General features: G+C 40.5%; 1 protein-coding gene across 1 annotated transcript; it reads right to left on the bottom strand.

Annotated features, from left to right (window-relative positions):
- Window positions 1-2905: 2905 nt before the first annotated feature.
- On the bottom strand, window positions 2906-19870 carry emx3 (empty spiracles homeobox 3). Its single transcript, XM_085471302.1, has 3 exons — window positions 19370-19870; window positions 9537-9721; window positions 2906-3700 (listed from the first exon to the last, which is right to left on the bottom strand). The coding sequence occupies exons 1-3, from the start codon at window positions 19734-19736 to the stop codon at window positions 3533-3535; spliced, it is 720 nt and encodes a 239-aa protein (XP_085327428.1). The 5' UTR covers window positions 19737-19870; the 3' UTR covers window positions 2906-3532.
- Window positions 19871-20586: the final 716 nt, after the last annotated feature.

Below are 20586 nucleotides of genomic sequence, written 5' to 3'. Positions count from 1 at the left end.
TTACAATAACTAAAATCTATACTACCAAAAAAAAACCAATATTTTGACTATATAAAAATGTGTATAGATATAAATAAATCTATATAAGAACTGTAATGTATACTATTACTGCAGTACACCAAACCTGTCTCTTCATAACTCCTCCCACTCAATCAGTAGTTGAGTGACCACACCTGGCATACAGGTACATCTTAGCCCCTGGAGGTTCTCGTCTATATCACACATTATGATGTCATCTTATGCAACCACCTAAATATTGAATACAGTGACAACCTGACCTGTGCAGGGGACCCAGACTTCTATACAGTCACTCCCATTTTTCATCTTTATTTTAATATAAAATCCATTTTTCCTTCTCAGTTCGGTGACACTCATGTGACCAACAGACCAAACAGAGCTGTAGCAGCTTTTAAGGTCCCATTTTTCAGATTGTTAAAATCTATTTAAATGTTAATAAATATTTGAGCAAACTGTCAACACATGAAGAAAACATTTTAAATTTCGTTCATTTTTATTTATATTTTTTTTCCAAATCTGAACACAGGCAGTACAAAGCTTCTGTCATTTTTTTTCCTTCCCCTTTTCAGAGGAAATGAGTTGTACAGTTAGTGCATTCGATCCTAAACTGATGAAAAAATAGATCTAAGAAGAAGAAGTGCTGCTACATAAGGAGATGATGAGGTAAATCTGTCCAGGAAGAAGAAACCAACAGATGAACTGATGCAGTGAGAGAAACGAATAAACAAACAGTCCACACGTTATTAATATTATTATCATTATGTACACGTCAGATGCATAGAATACTTTCAAATCCTTTTTTTCTTCTTTTTTTCCCCCTTTTTTACATAAATACCTACATTTTTCCCCACAAAGACAAAAACTACCATTAGAATGAAAAGCAAAACAAACTGCTCCGGGATCAGCTGCTTCCTGCGCCGCCGCTCTGGAAAGCTGCCAAAATGTTCCTGCAGGAGTTTGAATCAAACTTTATTTTTCTCATTGTCACCACATCTCTTTAAAATGAGCCTGACATATTTCAAACACGCACTACCAAACATGTTTATGACCTCGTTTGAGTCCTGCTGCCACAAAAACTCACAAAATGTAGATTAATCCTGAACAAGTGCTTCGCTTTTCTTCTGCTTTAGGTGGATAACTACTTCCTGTTTTTGTTTTTTAAATAAAACTAATTTCCAAGTTTCATTGCTTTGTTTTTGTTTTTGTTTAGGTAATAACTTGACTTATAACAGAGAAGACTTTAGATCTTAGTCAACATAATGAAATGGATTAATCCACTGCTGAAAATAGTCATTTTGACAATTTCACTATTTCTTGTCTTTTTTAAAATTAAAAAAAGAAGACAAGAAATAAATATGTCTTCACACTGTTATTATCTTAGATTCTTATATACCTAAAATTTTATGTTTTCAATTGACTTTTCCCAACATGAAGACCTAAAAGTGCAGGGATAAAACCTTGTTAAGTTTTGTTCACAGATTTCACACCAGTTAAGTTCATGAATAAATATTTTTTGTGTAACTAAACACCCAAAAATAAGAGTCTGAGTCATTTTTACAAATCTGGATTAATCCACCGCTGAAAATAGTCCCTAAGAATTTAACTTTTCTGCCTGAGGAATTTGCTTTTATAACAATTTTTAGATTGTTTTAATCTAAAGATTTAAAAACTACTGAGGAAAAAATGTATTTTAATCTTCAGTTGATGTTTACATTTTTTTCACAACAGAGCAGAAAGAAAAGTTTGTGGAGTAATATCTAAATGTTTGAATTGGTTTGATAAACCCAGTCAAATGCAGACTCATTCAATTAAACAAAGGTTACCCATCAGTGTGCGTGACCTCCAACTCATTAATGAGTGTTTGTGTCGTGTTGTCAAAGGCTCAGGATAAACTCGGAGCTCAAGCTGATCAGATTTGTTGACAATAAGAAAAACATTTAATATTTGCAGATGTTTAAACTCTGCTCAGGTTTTCCTTCAGGGGGTTACTATAAAAACAGGAGACAACGGTTCGTCCAGCAGGATGTTAGCCTCAGTCTGTGATTACACCCTGTCTGCCGATGCTGGGCACATCTGTTAAACTTCATCTGCAGACACCTGAACGCCTCTCTGCAGACTAAGTTTGTTCCTCAGTCTCGGGTTATCACAAAGATAAAAACCAGGGGTGATGATGAAATGTAAAAATTTTAATGTGTCTTACTTATTTTTATCCCCAGAGCACAAAAAAGCCAAAAACGCCATCTTTTCATGACCCAGATTTACGTCTGAGGGTGTTTCCAGAATCCTCTGAGACTCTCATTTTAAAGGTTTTTTCCATGAGAACATGCGGAATTCGTTTTTGAAAACTGATTTTTAATGACTGACCCGTTATGGGTGTAAATGTGTGACCTTTTTTGGCTCTCAGCCCCGAGTTAAAGTCTGGAATGTAAAGACTGACACAAACCCCTTTAACATGGTATCCCTGCCCTCGTCATCATAAACCCCCTCCTGTCTGCCTCCTGGACGAACCTCGTCTCTCTGCTTTGCCCTCGTTCAGCTTGGTGGATTTCCTCCACCCGAGCGAGCGGCTGCCTTCTGTCGCAGACATACACTCAGAAGCCTTCATCCCGGCAGCGCCTCCTCTCACGTTAGTCTCTTTTTCTTTTTTTTAATTTCAGGACGGCGGCTTCGTTTGGCACCGCCAAGTGTTCAGTCAGCAGCTGTGACCACATTTCTACTTTTTTAGTTTTGCTTCTCAGAAACATCAAAGTTCAACTCTGAAAGGAAAAATGTCCGGGCGCCATCCAGGGAAGTCCGTGAGTCCTTGTGTGTGTGTGTGTGTGTGTGTGTGTGTGTGTGTGCGTGCGCGCGCGCCATGAGTCCAGATAATATTGTGGTGGAAAAAAAAAAAAAAGCCTTCACAGCGATTAAATATTATTGGGTCTCTAAAATTTTGAAAAACGCAGTGATTTACAGGAAGAAGCGGGACGAGCGAGTTAGCATTTAGTGAACTTCCAAAATAAGATCATGGGGATCGTCCTCAGTCATTCTATCAGATTAAGAATAATTAACTTTGCACCTCAGACACTGAGGGCTGAGGAGGGCTGAGGAGGGCCACTGTCACTGTCCAGGCTCTCGGACATAAGGATGCACTGTGCTCCATTTGAACTGAAGCTGCTTCAGTTTGGTTTTGACATCCGACTGAAAGCTTTGGCGCTTCCGGCCAGTTTATTTTACCTGGATGAAAAATCTCATGTGACTTTAAATCACATTAAAAGTGAACTTATTTACATCCTGGTAAACAATCTGAAAAGCAGATTTGATTGTTCTGATGCTGATATTTCACCTCATGTAAAGAACTGAACTGGAGTGCCTTTCAAAATAAAAGCTGTGTGCCTTATGAGGTGCCTGAACACACCTTAAAGTCCTGCAGGTGTCTTCAAGCTATCCTGACCCAGGGGCAGTTTCTGTGTTTGTGTATGTATGTGTGTGTTTCTGTGTATCAACAGCTTCGTGACGGTGCGATCGCTGCGCTCTAGTCCTCGCTAATGACGTCCACGTCCTCGCCGCTGGCCTGCTGCGTCGCAGCTCTCCAGCGGCTCACGTGCTGGCTGCCCTTCCTCTTCTGCTGAGCTTCAGGAGACTCTTCCTCCAACTTCTGACGCTTGTGCTTCGTCCTGCGGTTCTGAAACCACACCTTCACCTGCACACAGAGACACACGTAGGGCTGAGCACACCTGAATAAAGACATTATTCAATCTGTGGTGCAGGGAGAAAAGATTTCAACTAAAACTAATTTCCGTTTCTTAGACTCGTTTAAGAGCCTCTTTTATTGTTTTAGATTTAATTAAAATTATTCATATTTTATTTCTTGTCCATAAATGTATGAACAACCAGAACAAACCCTACAGCTGGTGTGAAGAAGATCTTTTAGATTTCTGAATTTAAACAGCTCTTCTCTCCGTCACATTTAGTTTGAATTAAACTGACCTCAGTTGTCAGTATAAAGTGAAATAAATATGTACCGTTTATTATTCCCTCGAGGCTTATGCAAGAATCAGACTGAACAGTCCAACCATCTTAAACCTTTAGAAACTGTTTGTGAACTGGATTCTTTTCACACAGAAAAATCTTCACAAAACTGATTTTCTAGATGTTTTACAAACACACAAATGTCCATTTTTTAATGGTTTTCTTTTCTCACATCTAGCTTTAGTTTTTAGTTTTTATCTTCCACGGTGGAGTTATGATCATGCTGTGGGGTTGCTCGTCAGACCCGACAGAGCTGAAATGACGATGGAAGTCCATAAGTGGCACAGAGAACAGCAGAGTATTTAAAGATGGAAGATCATATTCCCAAGAAGACTTGAAGACGTTGAGGTACTGCACAACAAAGTGAAGGTGTGTTTATTCTGCACATGTGACGAGTACACAAGTATTACTTAAATAAACACCCGAGAACTCTGAGAGCTACTCTTTGGAATCCTGTGCTGCCGTCAGTGCTGATGATACACGTGTGCGAGCCTCGCAGTGATTTAAAACCTCTACGCTGGTAAAACACGGCTGTGACACGCAGAACTGTTAAAACTCGTCGAGCTTGCAGCGAGCTCACGTTGCACAATCTGCCGACTGAATCGACAGTAAATCTGGATGGCAGGATACAGATAGACATGATAGAAACACATCGTTCCCCAAGGCCTCGGGTGACACTTTAATAATATCAGATCTTCGAGCTCTCAATGAGAAGGCAGTTAAAGATAGGATTTTCCTGCTGGGTTCTTGCACCACAGGTCACACTCGTCACTCTCAAACTAAATGAAGAGTCAGGAGCTCATTAGTCTCCAGATGAAGCAAAGGAAAGTGATTATCAGGCTCCTCTCAGAGCCTCAGGACTGAAAACAACAAATCTGCCTCAGTTAAACATGACTAACCTGTGTGGGAGAGAGTTGTAGCCCCAGAGTGAGGGGCTGGACTTTAACCAAAGCTGTTATTTAACCAGTCACTCTATCTGTCTTCCATTCCTAAGAATGAGGTGTTGGATACTAACTACCCAAATCAGCTTCTCCAGCAGCACGTCAGCTTTTTCCAGCTCTGTCCGATATCACTTCCATGATCTGAACAACAGGATAACCAAGCTCTTCCTGTTTTTCAGATCATGTTTTCGGAGGTCTTTGGAGGTGCTGGGCTAGATTATATATCCCACCTAGTCCGGGAATATCTCGAGCTTCACCAGCAGGAACTGGAAAATGCCGCTGGAACATCTAGATCCAGAGACAGCACCGTCCAGGTCTGAAAAGTGAAGCCGGTGCAGAGGTGCCTTAACCCTGCTTGCTTTGTGATGGCCACCATGGCCACTTGTTAGACAAATGTTCAGGTTATATAGAAGTCTGCCATGACCTGTGACCTCAGTGAGCACCTTCCTGATGAGTTAATGACCTCAGTCGTTGGTTTGGAGCCTCAGTGAATAAAACATTGCTCATTTTTTAAACTCTAGACGGAGGATGTCCTCACTCTCACATAGATCGACCAATAAACTGCTCCGAGGCTGGATCCTGCAAATGTTAGAGCAGGGCTGTCAAACTCGTTTTACATGGAGGGCAACATACAGCCCACTTTGATCAGTGGACCAGTGAAACTCCCCTTTATTTAACTGTTTCGACACGATAAAGACAAAGAAAGAAATTTGTCAGCAAAATTACAGAAAAAGTTGTGGTAGCTCATCGTCCACGGTCCAATTTTTTGTTTTCAGAAATTTCTACCATAGAAAGTGAAAAGAAAACTTCTCTGTAATTTAATTGTTTGTTGCTTAATTACTTTGTGTAGTATGAATGGCCATGAGGGAGGTTTTTATCAGTAGGAAAAGCTGTAAAAATACAATTAAAAGTTTAATGTCTGCTTGTGCTTGTTTGCAATGAGCAGCAGAACAAACAAGACAAGAATTATAAATTATAATAATAAATGGCTTCAGGCGCACATTCAGGCCACATGCACACATCTCTGCCATTCAAACACACTTTATTTTATGTAATATTGAACACTGGACTGTAAATTTAATCTTTTTCAAGGAAGCCATTTTTTATCCAGTGTTTTCATAAAAGCTTATATGGATTCACTACTAGCAGTGAGAACACACATGAGGTTTGAAACCTTTTGTCCTCCGTGATGGGAAATAACTGAAACTAAAAACGCGTATGACTTCATCCAGATCCTAATTTTATAAATTCTACACTCAGCTTTCCAAAACCACTTAAATGCAGCCAGATGCTGCTCATTTTACGTTTTCACCCATCTCTTCACTTTTTCCTGATTTTTTTTTTTTAAATCAGACTCCCCGCCTCTCTGTGTACTTGGCCTGTACCACTATTGTCTGCATGTGATTGGCTGCATGGTTTTCCGTTTCAAAATAAAGTCCTGCCCCTGCCTGCATGGATTCTCTGCAGGGCTGAAGATTTGGCTCCCGCATACTGACAGGCCGAATACAATTACACCGCGGGCCTGATGTGGCCCACGGGCCGGATGTTTGAAACCGCTGTGTTAGACCAACATGCCCTCGAGGTGCTGTCACTGTAAGCGATACTCCTACTGTGGCCCCTCATCGCCCCCCCCCCCCCCCCCCCCCCACTGGCCTTCCAGTGATGGCTGTTTATTGATTGAAGCTGATGTTTTGGGAAAGCCCTGAGACGTCCTGCAGGAGCGACTCGATCGTTACTGCAAAGAGCTGTGATTTATGTGCGATTAATAACCGCTGCTGGCTGATTCCCAGCTGATTGATGGATCACTCACTGCCTGTCTTCCTGTCCTCTGCTGTGAAATTAGCTCATAAAAAAAAGGTGTGTGAATCACTGGCGTCAGGGCGCATATCACCGCACCGACCCGATGACAAACACTGTTGATCAGCCCTGAGAAAAGGCAGCGGAAGCTGACTAACCGTCGACTCACTCCTCCCCCCGCCATTCCTCCAGGCTGGATCCCAGCCAGCAGCCTGACGCCAGACAGAGCATCATCCTGACGGATGGCAAGGAGCCCGGCGAGCAAGGCACCAACACAGGTAGGGTTACAGGTTCAAATCCCAAACACACACTGTGAGTGTTTTTATTTAAGAGATTCACTCATTCACCTCTTCTTATTCTCACGCTGTATTTTGTATTTTTATTCAGTCTTTGGTTTTTGCCTAAAATATTGTTCTTTATGGGCAGTTTATCCTCATCCATCCACCGATCCATCCATTCATCCTCCCACTCATCCATTCATCCTTCCACTCATCCATTCATCCACCCCCTCATCTATTCATTCTTCCACTCATCCATCCATCCATTCATCCACTCATCCATTAATTCACCCACTCATCCATTCATCCACTCATCCATTCATCCATCCACCACTCTTCCATTCATCCACCCAGTCATCCATTCATCCATCCATTCTGAATGAAATCTTTGTTCTCCATTTAGCATTCAAAAAACTCTTTTTTTAAGTTTTTCTTCATTTTTTTTATCCAAAGATGATTTTTTTGGTACCATTTGAGTACTTTATTTAATTGATGCATTCATGCTTTCATCTAAAAGACATTTCTCTGTTTTAGGTCATCCGTTCATAGACAGAGTAGTAAAAAGCACTGATTCTGGACGCTCTGTGGTCCTGGTTTTATTGGACCTTTCCTCTGCGTTTGATATGGTGGATCATAACATTCTTCTACTAAGACTTGAGCATACTGTGGGTATAAGAGTCACTGCCCTTAACTGGTTTAAATCTTATCTCGCTGACAGGTCATTCTTGGTTAATTTGGGGAACTTCTCATCTTGCTTGGTACCTGTACCCTGTGGTGTGCCTCAAGGATCTGTATTAGGCTCTATTCTCTTCTCACTATATCTGCTCCCTCTTGGAGCAATTTTTGAGAAGTATAATATTGCGTTACATTGCTATGCTGATGATATACAGATTTAGTTTGAGATTACTGACGATCTTGCTATGTCTTTTCACTATTTTCGTGAATGCATGCGTGAGGTTAAAGATTGGTTCAAGAGTAATTCTCTTGTCCTGAACGAAAAGAAAACGGAGATCGTGGTGTTCGATAGTAAAATCCCCCGTGACCAATTGTGTGCTGCTCTGATGCCTTTTGCTAGCTCCCCTTCTGATTATGACAGTAATTTGGGCATCTTACTGGATAGCTCGTTTACATTTGACAAGCAAGTGTCTGCTGTTGTGAGGTCTAGTTTTAATCAGCTGCGCCTCATTTCTAAGACTAAGTGCTATATTCCGCATAATGACCTGGAAAAACGTATTCACGTATTCGTGACTTCCAGGTTGGACTACTGCAACTCTCTTTACATTGGCCTTTCCTCCTCCCTTCTCCTTAGATTGCAGACTGTCCAGAACTGTCCAGCACGCCTTTTGACAGCTAGCAGGAAATTTTCTTCCATCACTCCTGTTCTTGCTGGCTTGCACTGGCTGCCAGTTAAATACCGTATTCAATTTAAAATACTACTTTTCACATACAGAATTATCAATAATTTGGCACCGAGCTACCTCAATGAGCTTCTTAGGTTCCACACTCCTGTCAGAGCACTTAGATCTGCTACCCAACTTCTTCTGGAGCAACCTCGTTCTCGGCTGAAGTCTCGCGGCGACCGTGCGTTTGCTGTAGCTGCCCCAGTCTTATGGAACAATTTTCCTGTTGCTATCCGGGCGTCTGACTCTATGCCATTGTTTAAATCACGGTTGAAGACTTATTTATTTAATCTTGCTTTTCCACCAAGCTAATATTTGGTGTGCGTTGATACATTTTTATCCGTTACGCTTTGTTAACTACTTTTATGTATTATGATTGTCAAGGTTTTATAATTGATATGCCAGGTCCTTTCTCTTTTCCCTCCCATCTCCTTTTTCCTATTTTATTTATTTATTTTTTTTTTTTTTCAAACACCTTGGTATACCCTTGGTTTTTAGTGTGCTTTATAAATAAAGTTTATTATTATTATTATTCATTCATTCATGTGTTTTCAGAATTTTCACTGTTTCAATGTTTTTATTTTATTGAGTTCATTAATTTTTTATAAATGATGCATTCATTCATTCACTCGGGGGGGGGGGGGGGGGTTGTTTCACTGTAGACTGTTATTATTCACTTGTTCATGCCTCTATTAATCATCCATTCACTAATATTTTAGGTGGAAGATTTAATCTTAACTTTCATTCATTCATATTTTCCAAAAATGTTTTAATTTTGAAGAAACTTATGACTCATGTAAGTGTTTCATTGTTTATTCATCCATTCATTGATCACTTTTCATTCAAATTAGAGTCCAATAGATTCTTTTTTTTTTAAATAATTTGCTTTTGATTCATGTATTCACTCACGTTTTCATGTTTTGACGCTTTTTTACATTTTCATCCATTCATCTCGTTTAAATTCACCCTGCGGTTTTTGAGAAGTTTTTTTTATTCTCCGCTAAACTGTGAAATCATCATTTTCTCTGCTAAATCCGCCTTCTCCTCCCATCATGCCTTGCTCCTCCTGCTCGGTTTCCCATGATGCCTACCTGCGTCTCGGTCAGGCACAGCCCGCTGGCCAGCTGCTTCCTCTCCGCTCCGACCACATAGTGATTTTTCTCAAAGGCTCGCTCAAGGCGGAGCAGCTGCGAAGGGGAGAACGCCGTCCGGATCCGTTTGGGTTTCCTGGAGAATGGACCGTGAAGCAGCAGGTTCTCCGGACTGCTGTCCTCACCTGAACACACACACACACACACAGAGAGAGCTGAGTTAGTTTGTAAAAATAAGTTTAGTGTATGTTCAGTGATCCCTGCTGCTCCGACCACTCAGTTTGTCAGTTTTTTCTAATCTTGGATACTTGTGATGTCATTGGGGGGGGGGGGGGGGGGGGGGGCATATCCCCCCTGAGGGAGAGCCAATTAGAGGAAAGCTGGTGTAAGGAGGAGGAGCTCATTCCAGGCAGGATGAAGGGAGAAGCTTGGTCACGGTTCAGTGTGACATAAAGAAGGATTATTTTGAATCGTGAATCATGCAAAGCTGCCCTCTTTGACTGGAAGTCTGAATACACACAAACACTCACAAACGTTTTATTTTCTGATTAAAATACCCCAAGCGGAGCCTGCAGGCTCATAGCTGGACTGTTTGTGGCCTTAAAGGCAAAATCCAGGGCACAGCAGGCTGTGAAATTACTAACTCATCTGGAGATCAGTGGGAATCATTTCAGGCTACTGCGTGACTCACCAACATTTTTATGTTGACTCTCTTTCACCAAATTCTGCTCTCAGATCTTCATTTTATTTCATGACATGAAAAGTGTAGTGCTGCATTAATAGATGACAACTACATTGGTGACATTTTGGAGTAAGTGGCTTGAATTACTTTTTACAAGCAGTAAGCAGGCAAAGTGATCAATTACTCCTGAAATAGTAAAGTCTAATGTGGGATTTTTTTTCTGGGTAGCAATCGCACACTGATCCTCACAGAGACAGGAATGTGCAGCAGCACAGCTCATCATTGTTATAGCACGGTGTGTGTGTGTGTGTGTGTGTGTGTGTGTTTGCTCTGGCTAATCTGAACAAACACCTCGTCTGTTTGACATTTGCATCTGGATGTGCAGCTTGACCACAGCCTGCACCTTCAAACTTTCCCAGTTGAATCCCGCGAATGACGTTTTGTGTTTCATTTTTTCTGAAATGTTAATTTTAAATATACAAATGAAGCTTTATCTGCTGAAATCACCACTCATTTGGATGATTTTCCAGAACAGAAATCTGAATATCACTTCCGTTTTCTCTTTAATTTGCGCCCAGGTAAATGTCAGAGGTCTGGATATCGTTTATAAGTTTATACAGGAATTTGTGGGACTAAAATCTATAAACCAGGAAATGAAAAGTGAACATGTGGCAGGATTTAAACTGGGAAATTATTTCGCTGCTTTAGTCCAAAACAGAAGCAGCTTTTATAGACAAATGTCACAAAGTGCTTCACGGAAATGCAAAGCAGCAAAATCTGGAGCCCAAAGAAAAAATGCGAGATTAGATAAAATAAGGCAGGAATTTGAAAATGAGGGGAAACAAACATTAAAACACAGGCGACGGACACGTCTGGGCATCAGCAAGCACACCTGCCGTGCTCGTTTAAGTAGGACCTGTGGACGAGCGGAGGCCTAAAGAAAACTACAGATGTGGGCCACATCTGGGTCAGAACTGCCAACTTTCAGGTTACTTTGGTCCTAAATGACGGTGTTGTGAGAACAAGTAGTCAAGTTTCGGGAGCATATGTGATTACTTTTTCTATTAAAGCTTTAAAAATGAAATAAAAAATGTTTTGGGTGTTGGTTTTGGTCAGAGATAAAAAAATAAATAAAAAAAACCCCTCAAACATCTTTCATGTTTTAAAATTCGATTTTCAAAAAACTCCCAGAGCTCGGTCTTCGGGATGTTTAAGGGTAAATGTCTGCTGCCACAGCTGTGAGCCTGGAGCTCAGGGATGCACAGAACGACAGACGCTTCAAGTCCCTGAAATATTTGGAGGTCTGTAGACTTTAATTTCTAGTTTCTCGTAAACAACGTACAGCTTATTCTTTAAAACCAGCTGAAGGCTTTCACACAGATTAAACCCAGGTATGACACCATGCACCAAATTCAGATCAACTGTTTTAGAAACAGCAGGTTTCGGTTCTCCTTCATCTTCCTGATGTGAATTACTCGCATGTTTGACATTCATAGAGCCACAGGATCAGATATTTACTTTACAACACATGAAGGACCGAGGTCAGCACGTTTTCTACATAATGCAATTTAAAAACAGTCCCTAAGATTTTTTTTTAGAGATGCTAGAAAATCATCTAAAAATGACAGCAGGGAGCTGAAACTGTCCGCCTTTGTCTTTACGTCAGATCCTTCCAGCTGTCAGGCAAACTCAGTGCAAACTTCCTGTCTTCACTCAACCTGCAAACATCCGTCAGACCACCAGCAGGTCACCAGTGTCAGGGTGGATTTTACCCACGTTCCTAAAAGGTGTTCGTTCCCGTTATCAGATTTAGATCCTTAGCAACAGCAAACAGGTAAAAAATCTAAATTTCAGTGTGACTCTAACGTGGATGTGAAAATGTGCCGCTCGTGTCAGTTCTCAGTTATAGAGGTCATGGCAGACTTGAGAGGCTGAAAAGAAAACGACTGGACTTCTGTAAGTGTCTGAAGACGTTTCCGCTCACATCCAAGAGGCTTCTTCAGGTCTACAAACAAACGCTGGAGAGGTGACGACAGATAACAGTGGGTCAAAGAGGACGATGCCACCTTGAGTTTAAACAAACTCTCCGCCGTCTGTTTTGGACTTTGAGGTGACTGTTGCTGTGATTTGGCGCTGCATAAAGGAAACTGAACTGAATTGCATAGATTTGAGGTGAAACGTCCATATTTCCAATCACCGTCAGGAGACGTTCGCCAGTTCAAATCCTGAACAAAGAGACGAATGTGCTGCTGACCAACGAGGAACGTGAGGCGAACGGTTGAGTTTTAGAAAAAGCATCAGTTTAAAGCTTTGAATGAATATTTTTCTTTCTCTGAACAAAACGGGACGTCTGAAGACGACAGCCGGGACTCATTTTTGACCGCGTCACATCTTCTTTTGTGCAAATCTGAGAAACTGGCCGAACAGAAGCGAGTTCAGTTTCAGACGTCAGCCACAGAAATGTAAATTAGCTACGTGAAACGAAGATGATGAAGTAAATTTTCCAGCTAACACGCGCTTAAATCTGATCTGCGGTCAGATTTTACTGCGGTGAATCATCGTTTTACCGATCACAGGCTGAAAACGAGACGCTCATTTGTTTATGAGACGCGCGCGGTGAAAGAAATCTGAGCAAGAGCGTCGCCGCCGCTTCTCTTTGTGTGACTCGTTTTCTGACCGTTTATTAAAATCGCACGGAAATATCTTTCTTAATATTTTACATAAAAACAAATCCGACTTCTGCCCGAGGACGATGTGCGTTACGCAAAAACGGTGGCAGCTTCGTGGAGGCGAGGAGGACAATTGACGACACGTTCTCACGCCTTTTATCCCACCTTAGTGTCTCTAAAGCGACATTCATATGCAAACGCGGACTCGGGTGGCGTGACTCATGGCCGCCTCGCCTTGCAAATAGTTCTGTTGAGTATCAAATGATGTTTTAATGTAACAACGGTGAGATTTTCAGGCAGGTCAAAGGTCGCGAAGCTCCGAGGCGGCAGCTTCATGGCGGGAAAAATCAGCGGCGAGCGCACTGGAAAGGTTGAAACACAAGAAGAAGAACGTGTTAGTCGGTTGGCAGGATTTTAATTTTTAAATTTAAATTTTTAACAAATAATAAAAGTCAGTTTATGAATTTTACTCTAAAATAAAATAAAAACGTGACATCGAAACGTTCGAACTTCATGAACATTTCTGAAAACAGAAATGACACAACTTCATCCTCTTCAAAGGTCCAGAGAGAACAAGGAGAAGTTTAGGCGTCAGCGACATTTCAGTATAAAGACTTGACCCACGCGTTTCAGCGGGCGGCCTTCATCAGGTCAGTTTCACGTCTCTCAGCTGCATCTACGTCACACGAGCGACATGTTGACCATTAAGAGAAAAAATGAACTGTGAGTCCTTCATTAAACAACCAACCTCCTAATGTACTGCACAAAAAGCTGATAAAAATGGGAAATTCAGGAAAAAGTAGATCATGTTAAGCTTTGAGAATAATATATAACCTCAAGATCAAAAGTTAAAAACCGAGCAGAAAAGGCGCCACATGAAAAGATCGTTTAGTCCTTTTTTCACAATGAAGCTCCATAAACATCTGGAACAGCAAGCAGAGGTAAAGCGTGACCAACTCGAGCTCAAATGTAACGTCCCCGTGTAAAAACACAGGTTTCAGAAAAACATGGTTTCAGATTCCAGACTAAAAGCTTCTGCTTGTTTCTTTTGTTTCCCGCCTCCACCTGAAGTTTCATACTCTGCAGTGGAATCAGGGCGAACGCCGCCGTCTCCACCACATACACCACACACAATTTACAGTCGGGCTGTCCCCGTCACGCGTGAGAGTCTGAGGGAAGGCGAGCGAGTAGAACAAAGACAAGCAGCTGAAGGCTGGAAAACAGCCCAGAAACACCAGCAAAACACAAAAATACGACAAAGTCAGCGCCTGCAGACTCACTGCGGTTTGTTTGTTTTTTTTAATTGTTTGTTTGAGTTTTTATCAGTTTCAGTGTTACCTTGATTTGCCTTGCAAAGCTCTTCACCCGTTTACGCACAAAGACTAAAACTGAACACATTACCCTACACTTTATTATTTATTTATTAGCTTTTTATTTAAGCATAGAATGCAGTTATGTTACTTTTATTTTTTTAACCTGTTACCTGAAATATTTTTATCACCTAGTTGTAGTTTTACTTTCATTGCACTAACCCTGACTGGGAAAAGATACGCTCCAATAAATGTTGAGATAAATAAACGAGGAAATGTGAAATTATTATATTAAACACGATTATTTCATAGAGAACTAGAGAAGTCCAGGAGTTTGTGACGTCAAATAAACTGTAAAATCTTCTAAAATGTAGAAAACACTGTGCACACATTCATGTTCTGTTTAAAATTTCTGTCAGATGTGAAGAAGAACATTTAATTAGGTCACTTCCGAAAAGAAAAGCCACAAAATCAGCCAGAAACCTGAACTCCGACACTGAATCGCACATCTGGAGGAGGCTGAATAGCTTCACATAAATAAAGAAGCGCGCCCACAGCGAGACTGAAGCTAACGCACCCTCAAAAACACCATCATCATCAGCTTCACGCAGCAGAACCAACACCTGCAGCCTCGCTGGGGGGTTTTCACCTCCGAGAGGGAGAGAAGCAGGTCATGTGACCGGTCCGGTCTGTCAGCAGGATTATTCAAACTTTCATGATTTCAGTCAAACAGGTTTACATGAAAAGTTTCTCTGGAGCTGAGAGACAGGATGAAACTGGTGAACTGTCGCTCATCAAACTGAAGTAAGAACAACTAAAGACGCCCGTGAGGGTCGTCTTTAATGACACCTGCGTGGTTTGTAGAAAAGCTTAAAGAGACTGCAGCTAAACATCCAAACTGGAGCTCAAGACGAAGCCTCGAGCTAAAAACTTAGCTTACAGTGACAAAGAAATGTAAAACAACTTCTCTTTGTTTTTGAGATCAATTTTAATGTCCCTTGGTGAGCTCCATCGATCGTGAATCATTACAATCAATTATCGGCTGAAGTTTCTGAAAAAAATAAATAGACGATTTTCTGGCTGAACTTAAATAATAGTTCATTAAAAAAATCAGAGCATCCATCTCCAGCAGTTTCATATTTCAGCTTGAAAAAACAAAGTATTTTTGTGGGCTGATGATTATTTTGTCAGTTAAGTCTTTTTAAGCCTTTAGATGTGTGAATATAAATGTCTGATTAATGATGATTAAAGTGCTTCAGGAAGCAGGAAACATGTCACGGGTATGTCACATCTGCACATCTGCACTGAAACAGATGCTGAACATCACCAGAGTTCAGGTTTTAGTCTGTAATAAACAGGAAATGGGTCATGGCACACGCCGCCATGTTTGAAGGTTAACGGTCTTTAAAACGCAGATTTCACTTTTCTGAGAATAAATAAATAAAAAATGAGCAGTACGGCGACCCATACTGCTCATTTCCATAATCCTCCAGTATCTCAGCCTGGGCCTCTCAGTTCATCCTCAGTCTGACAAAAGCAGTTTTAGCTCCTCCCCCTTTTAATACAACCTTCTTCTGATTGGCTGCCGTTACCAAACAGAAGGCCTGAGCAAAAACAACAAAAGGAATCATAGAAGAACCAAAAACTGATGGTTCACAGGCGCTCACAGACAATCAGCAGAAGTATTAAGAAATGTAAAAATAAATAAATAACCTGACTCGTTTGATTTTTGGGTTTTTTCCAAACACGTCGACTTAGTTTCATCTTATTGTAAAGTTACGTCAGGCAAAGAGTCGAAAACACGATCGCAGAGGGACGCAAAACGAAAAACTCAAAACAACTTAAGATCTGCAACAAAGGAAACAACCACAAAAACTCTAAACTACACAAAAATACAAAAACTGCCACAAGGAGTCACAAAGAACCAGAGCAGAACTCAACAGGACTAAAGATTACAACAAAAAGATTCAAACTCTCAAAGAGTAGATAAACGGCGGGCAGGAGCGAGAAAACAACGCTTCGAACTACAACCAAAAATAAATTTATGAAAGAGTTTCTGCTCGATTTTGATGAAATGCAGAAATGTGATGAGCCAGAAATCAAAAATCTGTTTGGACGGAAAAAAAGGAAGTTTGAGCTGAAGCGTGTGTGTGTGTGTGTGTGTGTGTGTGTGTGTGTGTGTGTGTGCCGGGGGGGAGGTTAATCAGTTCACCTGAGGGAAAGGTAACTCTGCAGTTTAACTCTATTTACACTCTCTCTCTCACACACACACACACACACGTGTTGCCACAAATGTTCATTATATCGATCCGCTGCTGAAAATAATCCCAAAGCTGCGGTCCTTTTGAACTTGAAGTGTTTGGGATGTTTATTTTTGTTTCAAATCCGAAGATGTACTAAGCTGAAGGACACATCTGGATCAGAAAAAATATTTTCTCTCTCTGGGCAGTGAATTCTGAAAATGCTGATTTATAACTGAGAAAAAATAGAATTTACATTTTGGTGATTAATTGATTAACTTGGGCAAAAAAAGGTTAAACAAATTACCAAAACTTCCTTGGAATGTTTAAAACTCTAAAAATATTAATTCAATTGAAAATAAAAATAACAGTCATAGAAGAAAAGCAGCAGATTATCTTGTTTTAATCACTGAACTCTGAAAAGATTTATTTTTGTTTACCTTTGGTTGAAAATTTACAAAAGGGTTTAAAGCAAAATGTATTTTTTCCTTAAGTCCCCACGATTACGTAGATATTTAATTGTATAATTTAAAAAAAAATAGTATGGATAAAATGTTTCCTCTCATAAATCAGCTGTAAACTGAAGCTGAAACAGAGATTTCTGAGTCTCTTCTTTAAAAATGATGACTGGATCCAGTCGTGAATGTAAATAAAGTTGTTGTAATGGGACTGAAAAAACAAAAACAGGCTACAGAAATCTTACAAATATTCCTAACATAGATAACTGTATAAATAAATGTGTAGATATCACAAAGCGGGCTAACACTTAGGTTTTTATTTGACACAATCTGAGTTTACTTTATGGTTTCAATTTTTTCTCATAAATTATATATATATTTTTAACAGCAGTGATTCATAAAAACGTTGAGACGTGATGTCACGGAGAAACTGGATTTAAGAGTTAAACCGAGAGACGACAACGTTAGTGAAACTTCTGTGAAACCTGTGAACCAAACATGACCGAGCTGCAGCTCAGCTCAGGTTCAGCCTGTCAGGTGAATCTCGCCTGTTCAGTGTTAGGATTATTTATTTATTTATTTATTTATTTATTTATTTATTTATTTATTTGAGTTTGTGAGCTAACATGCATGTGTGTTTTTGGTTATTTTCCAAAAACCCTATTATTTTAATTTCTTTTATTTAATAAAATTGTTTTGTTTCATATTTGAACTGATTCTCAACAACTGTTTTTCCCCTGTTTGTTTTCACACTTTTATTCCAGGCTTTAAAATTTTACTTTTTTTGTATGTTTTCTGTTAACTAACCTGAAGAAATTTGCTTTTTTTGCTTTTAATGAAAAAAAAATGTAATGTTACAAACATAACCAGATCAAATAAAATTGTTTTTTTAAATTGTGAGACAAATTCATTTACACAACATTTTGATTTTTTTAAATGATTTCATTAGACGTTTTATGACTGCCAATAACTGAGTTTATCAATTTTGTATTCTTTGTTTAGTGTATTTTACATATGTTTAGCTAATATACAAAATGTTTGTTTTATTTACTATTTTCCTTTTCTTTTTCATTTATTTTATTTCTCGAGTAGCATGATTAAATAAGATTTTTTGTTTTGTTTCTTGCTTTATGGTTAATGGAAATAAAAAAGACAAAAAATGAATTAAAAAAATATTATTGTTTTATTTTTGTCCTGTTATGGCCATCTTCTTCATATTATTATTATTATTATTATTATTATTATTATTATTATTATTGTTGTTGTTATTATTATTGTTGTTGTTATTATTATTATTATTAGACACCTGACCCATTTATATGGCTTCACTGAATAAATTAGTTAAATAAATGTCCGTGTTTAGGATAGAAAAACATTTCGTTACTTGAGCTGATCAGATTTTTTTATTGATATTTTTTAAAATTTCTGCGGCCTGATTTTAGCTGCTGCGCTTTTTCCGATCACCAATCAAAGAGCAGCTCCCAATAATCAATTTCTTTTAAAAATAAAAAAAAGTTTCCTGAAAAACGAAATGACTCTTTAAACGAGACTCTGAATATTTAGTTCACAAAGGAAATTGTGGGGTTTTTTTATCTCTTTTTGTTGTTGTTTTGATTTGTTTTGTTTTTAGAAAAGTTGAAAGTTTGGATCCATAATCACCTTCATCAATAACACATAAATCACCTGAGCATAAAACGGTGACATGTTGCCGCTTTAATCGGCGCGCGTCGATCTCACCTAAGCTTTAAAATTAAAAAGTTTTTGTCTGCGGAAAAAATGAAAAAAAATGAGAAAAGTTTGGAGGAGCAAAAAATTCAACATCGTTAAAAAACAGAAAAACCGACAGAAAGACGAGATTAACGCAGATAATTAAATAATAACATTATTGATATTACAGGTGGGAGTTTCATACTTACACAGGAGCAAATTCTGATTTATAGTGTGTGTGTGTGTGTGTGTGTGTGTGTGTGTGTGTGTGTGTGTGTGTGTGTGTGTGTGTGTGAGAGGGGAAACAGTGAAAGTTCATCGATACTTTTTTGGTTTTTAGAGTCTGGAAAACATCCAAATGACATCAAATTATTGTGTGTGTTATTCTGAACTCTGACAGTGACTCAGTCTGTTACTACAAAATCCTGTTAGCTCTGAATCTGCAGAGTGCAGAGTATTTCTTTCTCAACCCAAACTGAAATTAAACCAATCAAAACTACCGTTTAAAATAATAATAATAATAATAATAATAATACCAGAGAACAATTAAATGTCAAACTAAGAGGAAGACTCAGAGAGTTTGGTGCGCTCTCTGCTCACTGAACCCGTTTATTTTAAGACAGCGCACGCGCTCACGTTAGAGAAAAGACCCACGGAGTGTGGAGAGACCGGGTGTGACCCCAAAAGAGCCTGGAAGCGTTTAAAACGCGACAGAAACCACGGGAGTAAGTGCGAGGGTCCCGCCACCCTTCCTCCTCCCGGCTCACCTTGGAAGCGGTGTCCCAGGTACCGGCTCCGCAGCACCCACGGGTAGAAGCTGAGCGCGTCCCGGTGCTGCGGGCTGAAGAAGCTCTGCGGGGGGATCTGCAGCGGGTGCAGCGGCAGCCCGCCGGGGCCCTGTGCGTGTGTGCCGGGCTCCTGCAGCACCATGTCCGGGAACAAAGTCCTCCCGTTGCTCCCCTGGAAGCAGGAGCCGAACACTCCGGCGGCAGCGGCCGGGTGCAGGGAGTCCGGGAAGCGCAGCGCCGTGGGCCGGATGGGCTCCTCCCCGGAGCCGCCGCCGTGATTGCTTCCGTCCTTCCCGACCAGAGACTCGATGGTGAAGCACTTCTTGTTTCCGCCGTGCTGGAACATCGTGAGCACCGCTGCAGACCGAGCGCTCAACTCTTCAACGACCCGCCGTCCAGTCAGTCCAGGTCCGCGGACTCGGGGAGCTCACACTCCCACTCCCCCCATGGTGACTCTCCGCTGTGCGTAAAAGCGCAAATCCGGACACTCCGCACCGGGAAGGGGCCGAAGTTTCCTCTCACCTGTGCCCGGGGTGGGCTCCGCTGTCGGGGTGATAGTGCTCAGAGGCTCAGAGGCTCCGGGTGATCCTCGGCCGCGTGTCCTCCTGCCTCGTGCCGCCGCGCGCTGATGTGTGAGTCGAGCCGGGAGTGTCAGTCAGTCAGGAGCCTCGGCACTGATACCTGCCCTCTCTGCCAGAGGTGTGCGCCGAGCATGCGCACAGGCAGCCGCCCCGACAGCCATTTTGTTGATGGAGAGGATGACGGTGAGGAGGAGGAGGAATGTTAAAGGTGATGATGATAATGACTGACAGTGATGAAGAGGATGATTAAGAGGAGGATGATGATGAGAGTGATGAGGTCATAGCAGAGATGATTAATATGAGCTGTCTAATTAAAAATCATCATCTGGTTATCTTCTAATGTTCGTTTAGTGAGAGGGAAATGTGCTTAAAGAAATTTATTTATCGTGGAAATGTGACAAACAGTTGACCCCGGTGTGTGTGGGCGGATTAAGAGACAGTTTGCGCATCTTAGTAATTATTTTTAATTTTTGAAGCAAACAAAAAGAAAAAAACGAATAAATAAGACAGAAAATGAGGCTAAAGAGGCCCGTGGAGCCGTTTTGTCCATCTCTCTAATTATTTTTGTCTCTTTCTGTTTATATCGTGACATAAACGAGGACACAAAACTAATTA

Source organism: Copadichromis virginalis, linkage group LG2 (genome assembly GCF_057382275.1).
Source record: "Copadichromis virginalis isolate Kocher_CV1m ecotype Utaka linkage group LG2, C_Virginalis_male_GT1.1, whole genome shotgun sequence".
NCBI lineage: Eukaryota > Metazoa > Chordata > Actinopteri > Cichliformes > Cichlidae > Copadichromis > Copadichromis virginalis.
Note: the sequence above shows the minus strand (reverse complement) of the source record. Positions and strands in the feature narration are given on the sequence as shown.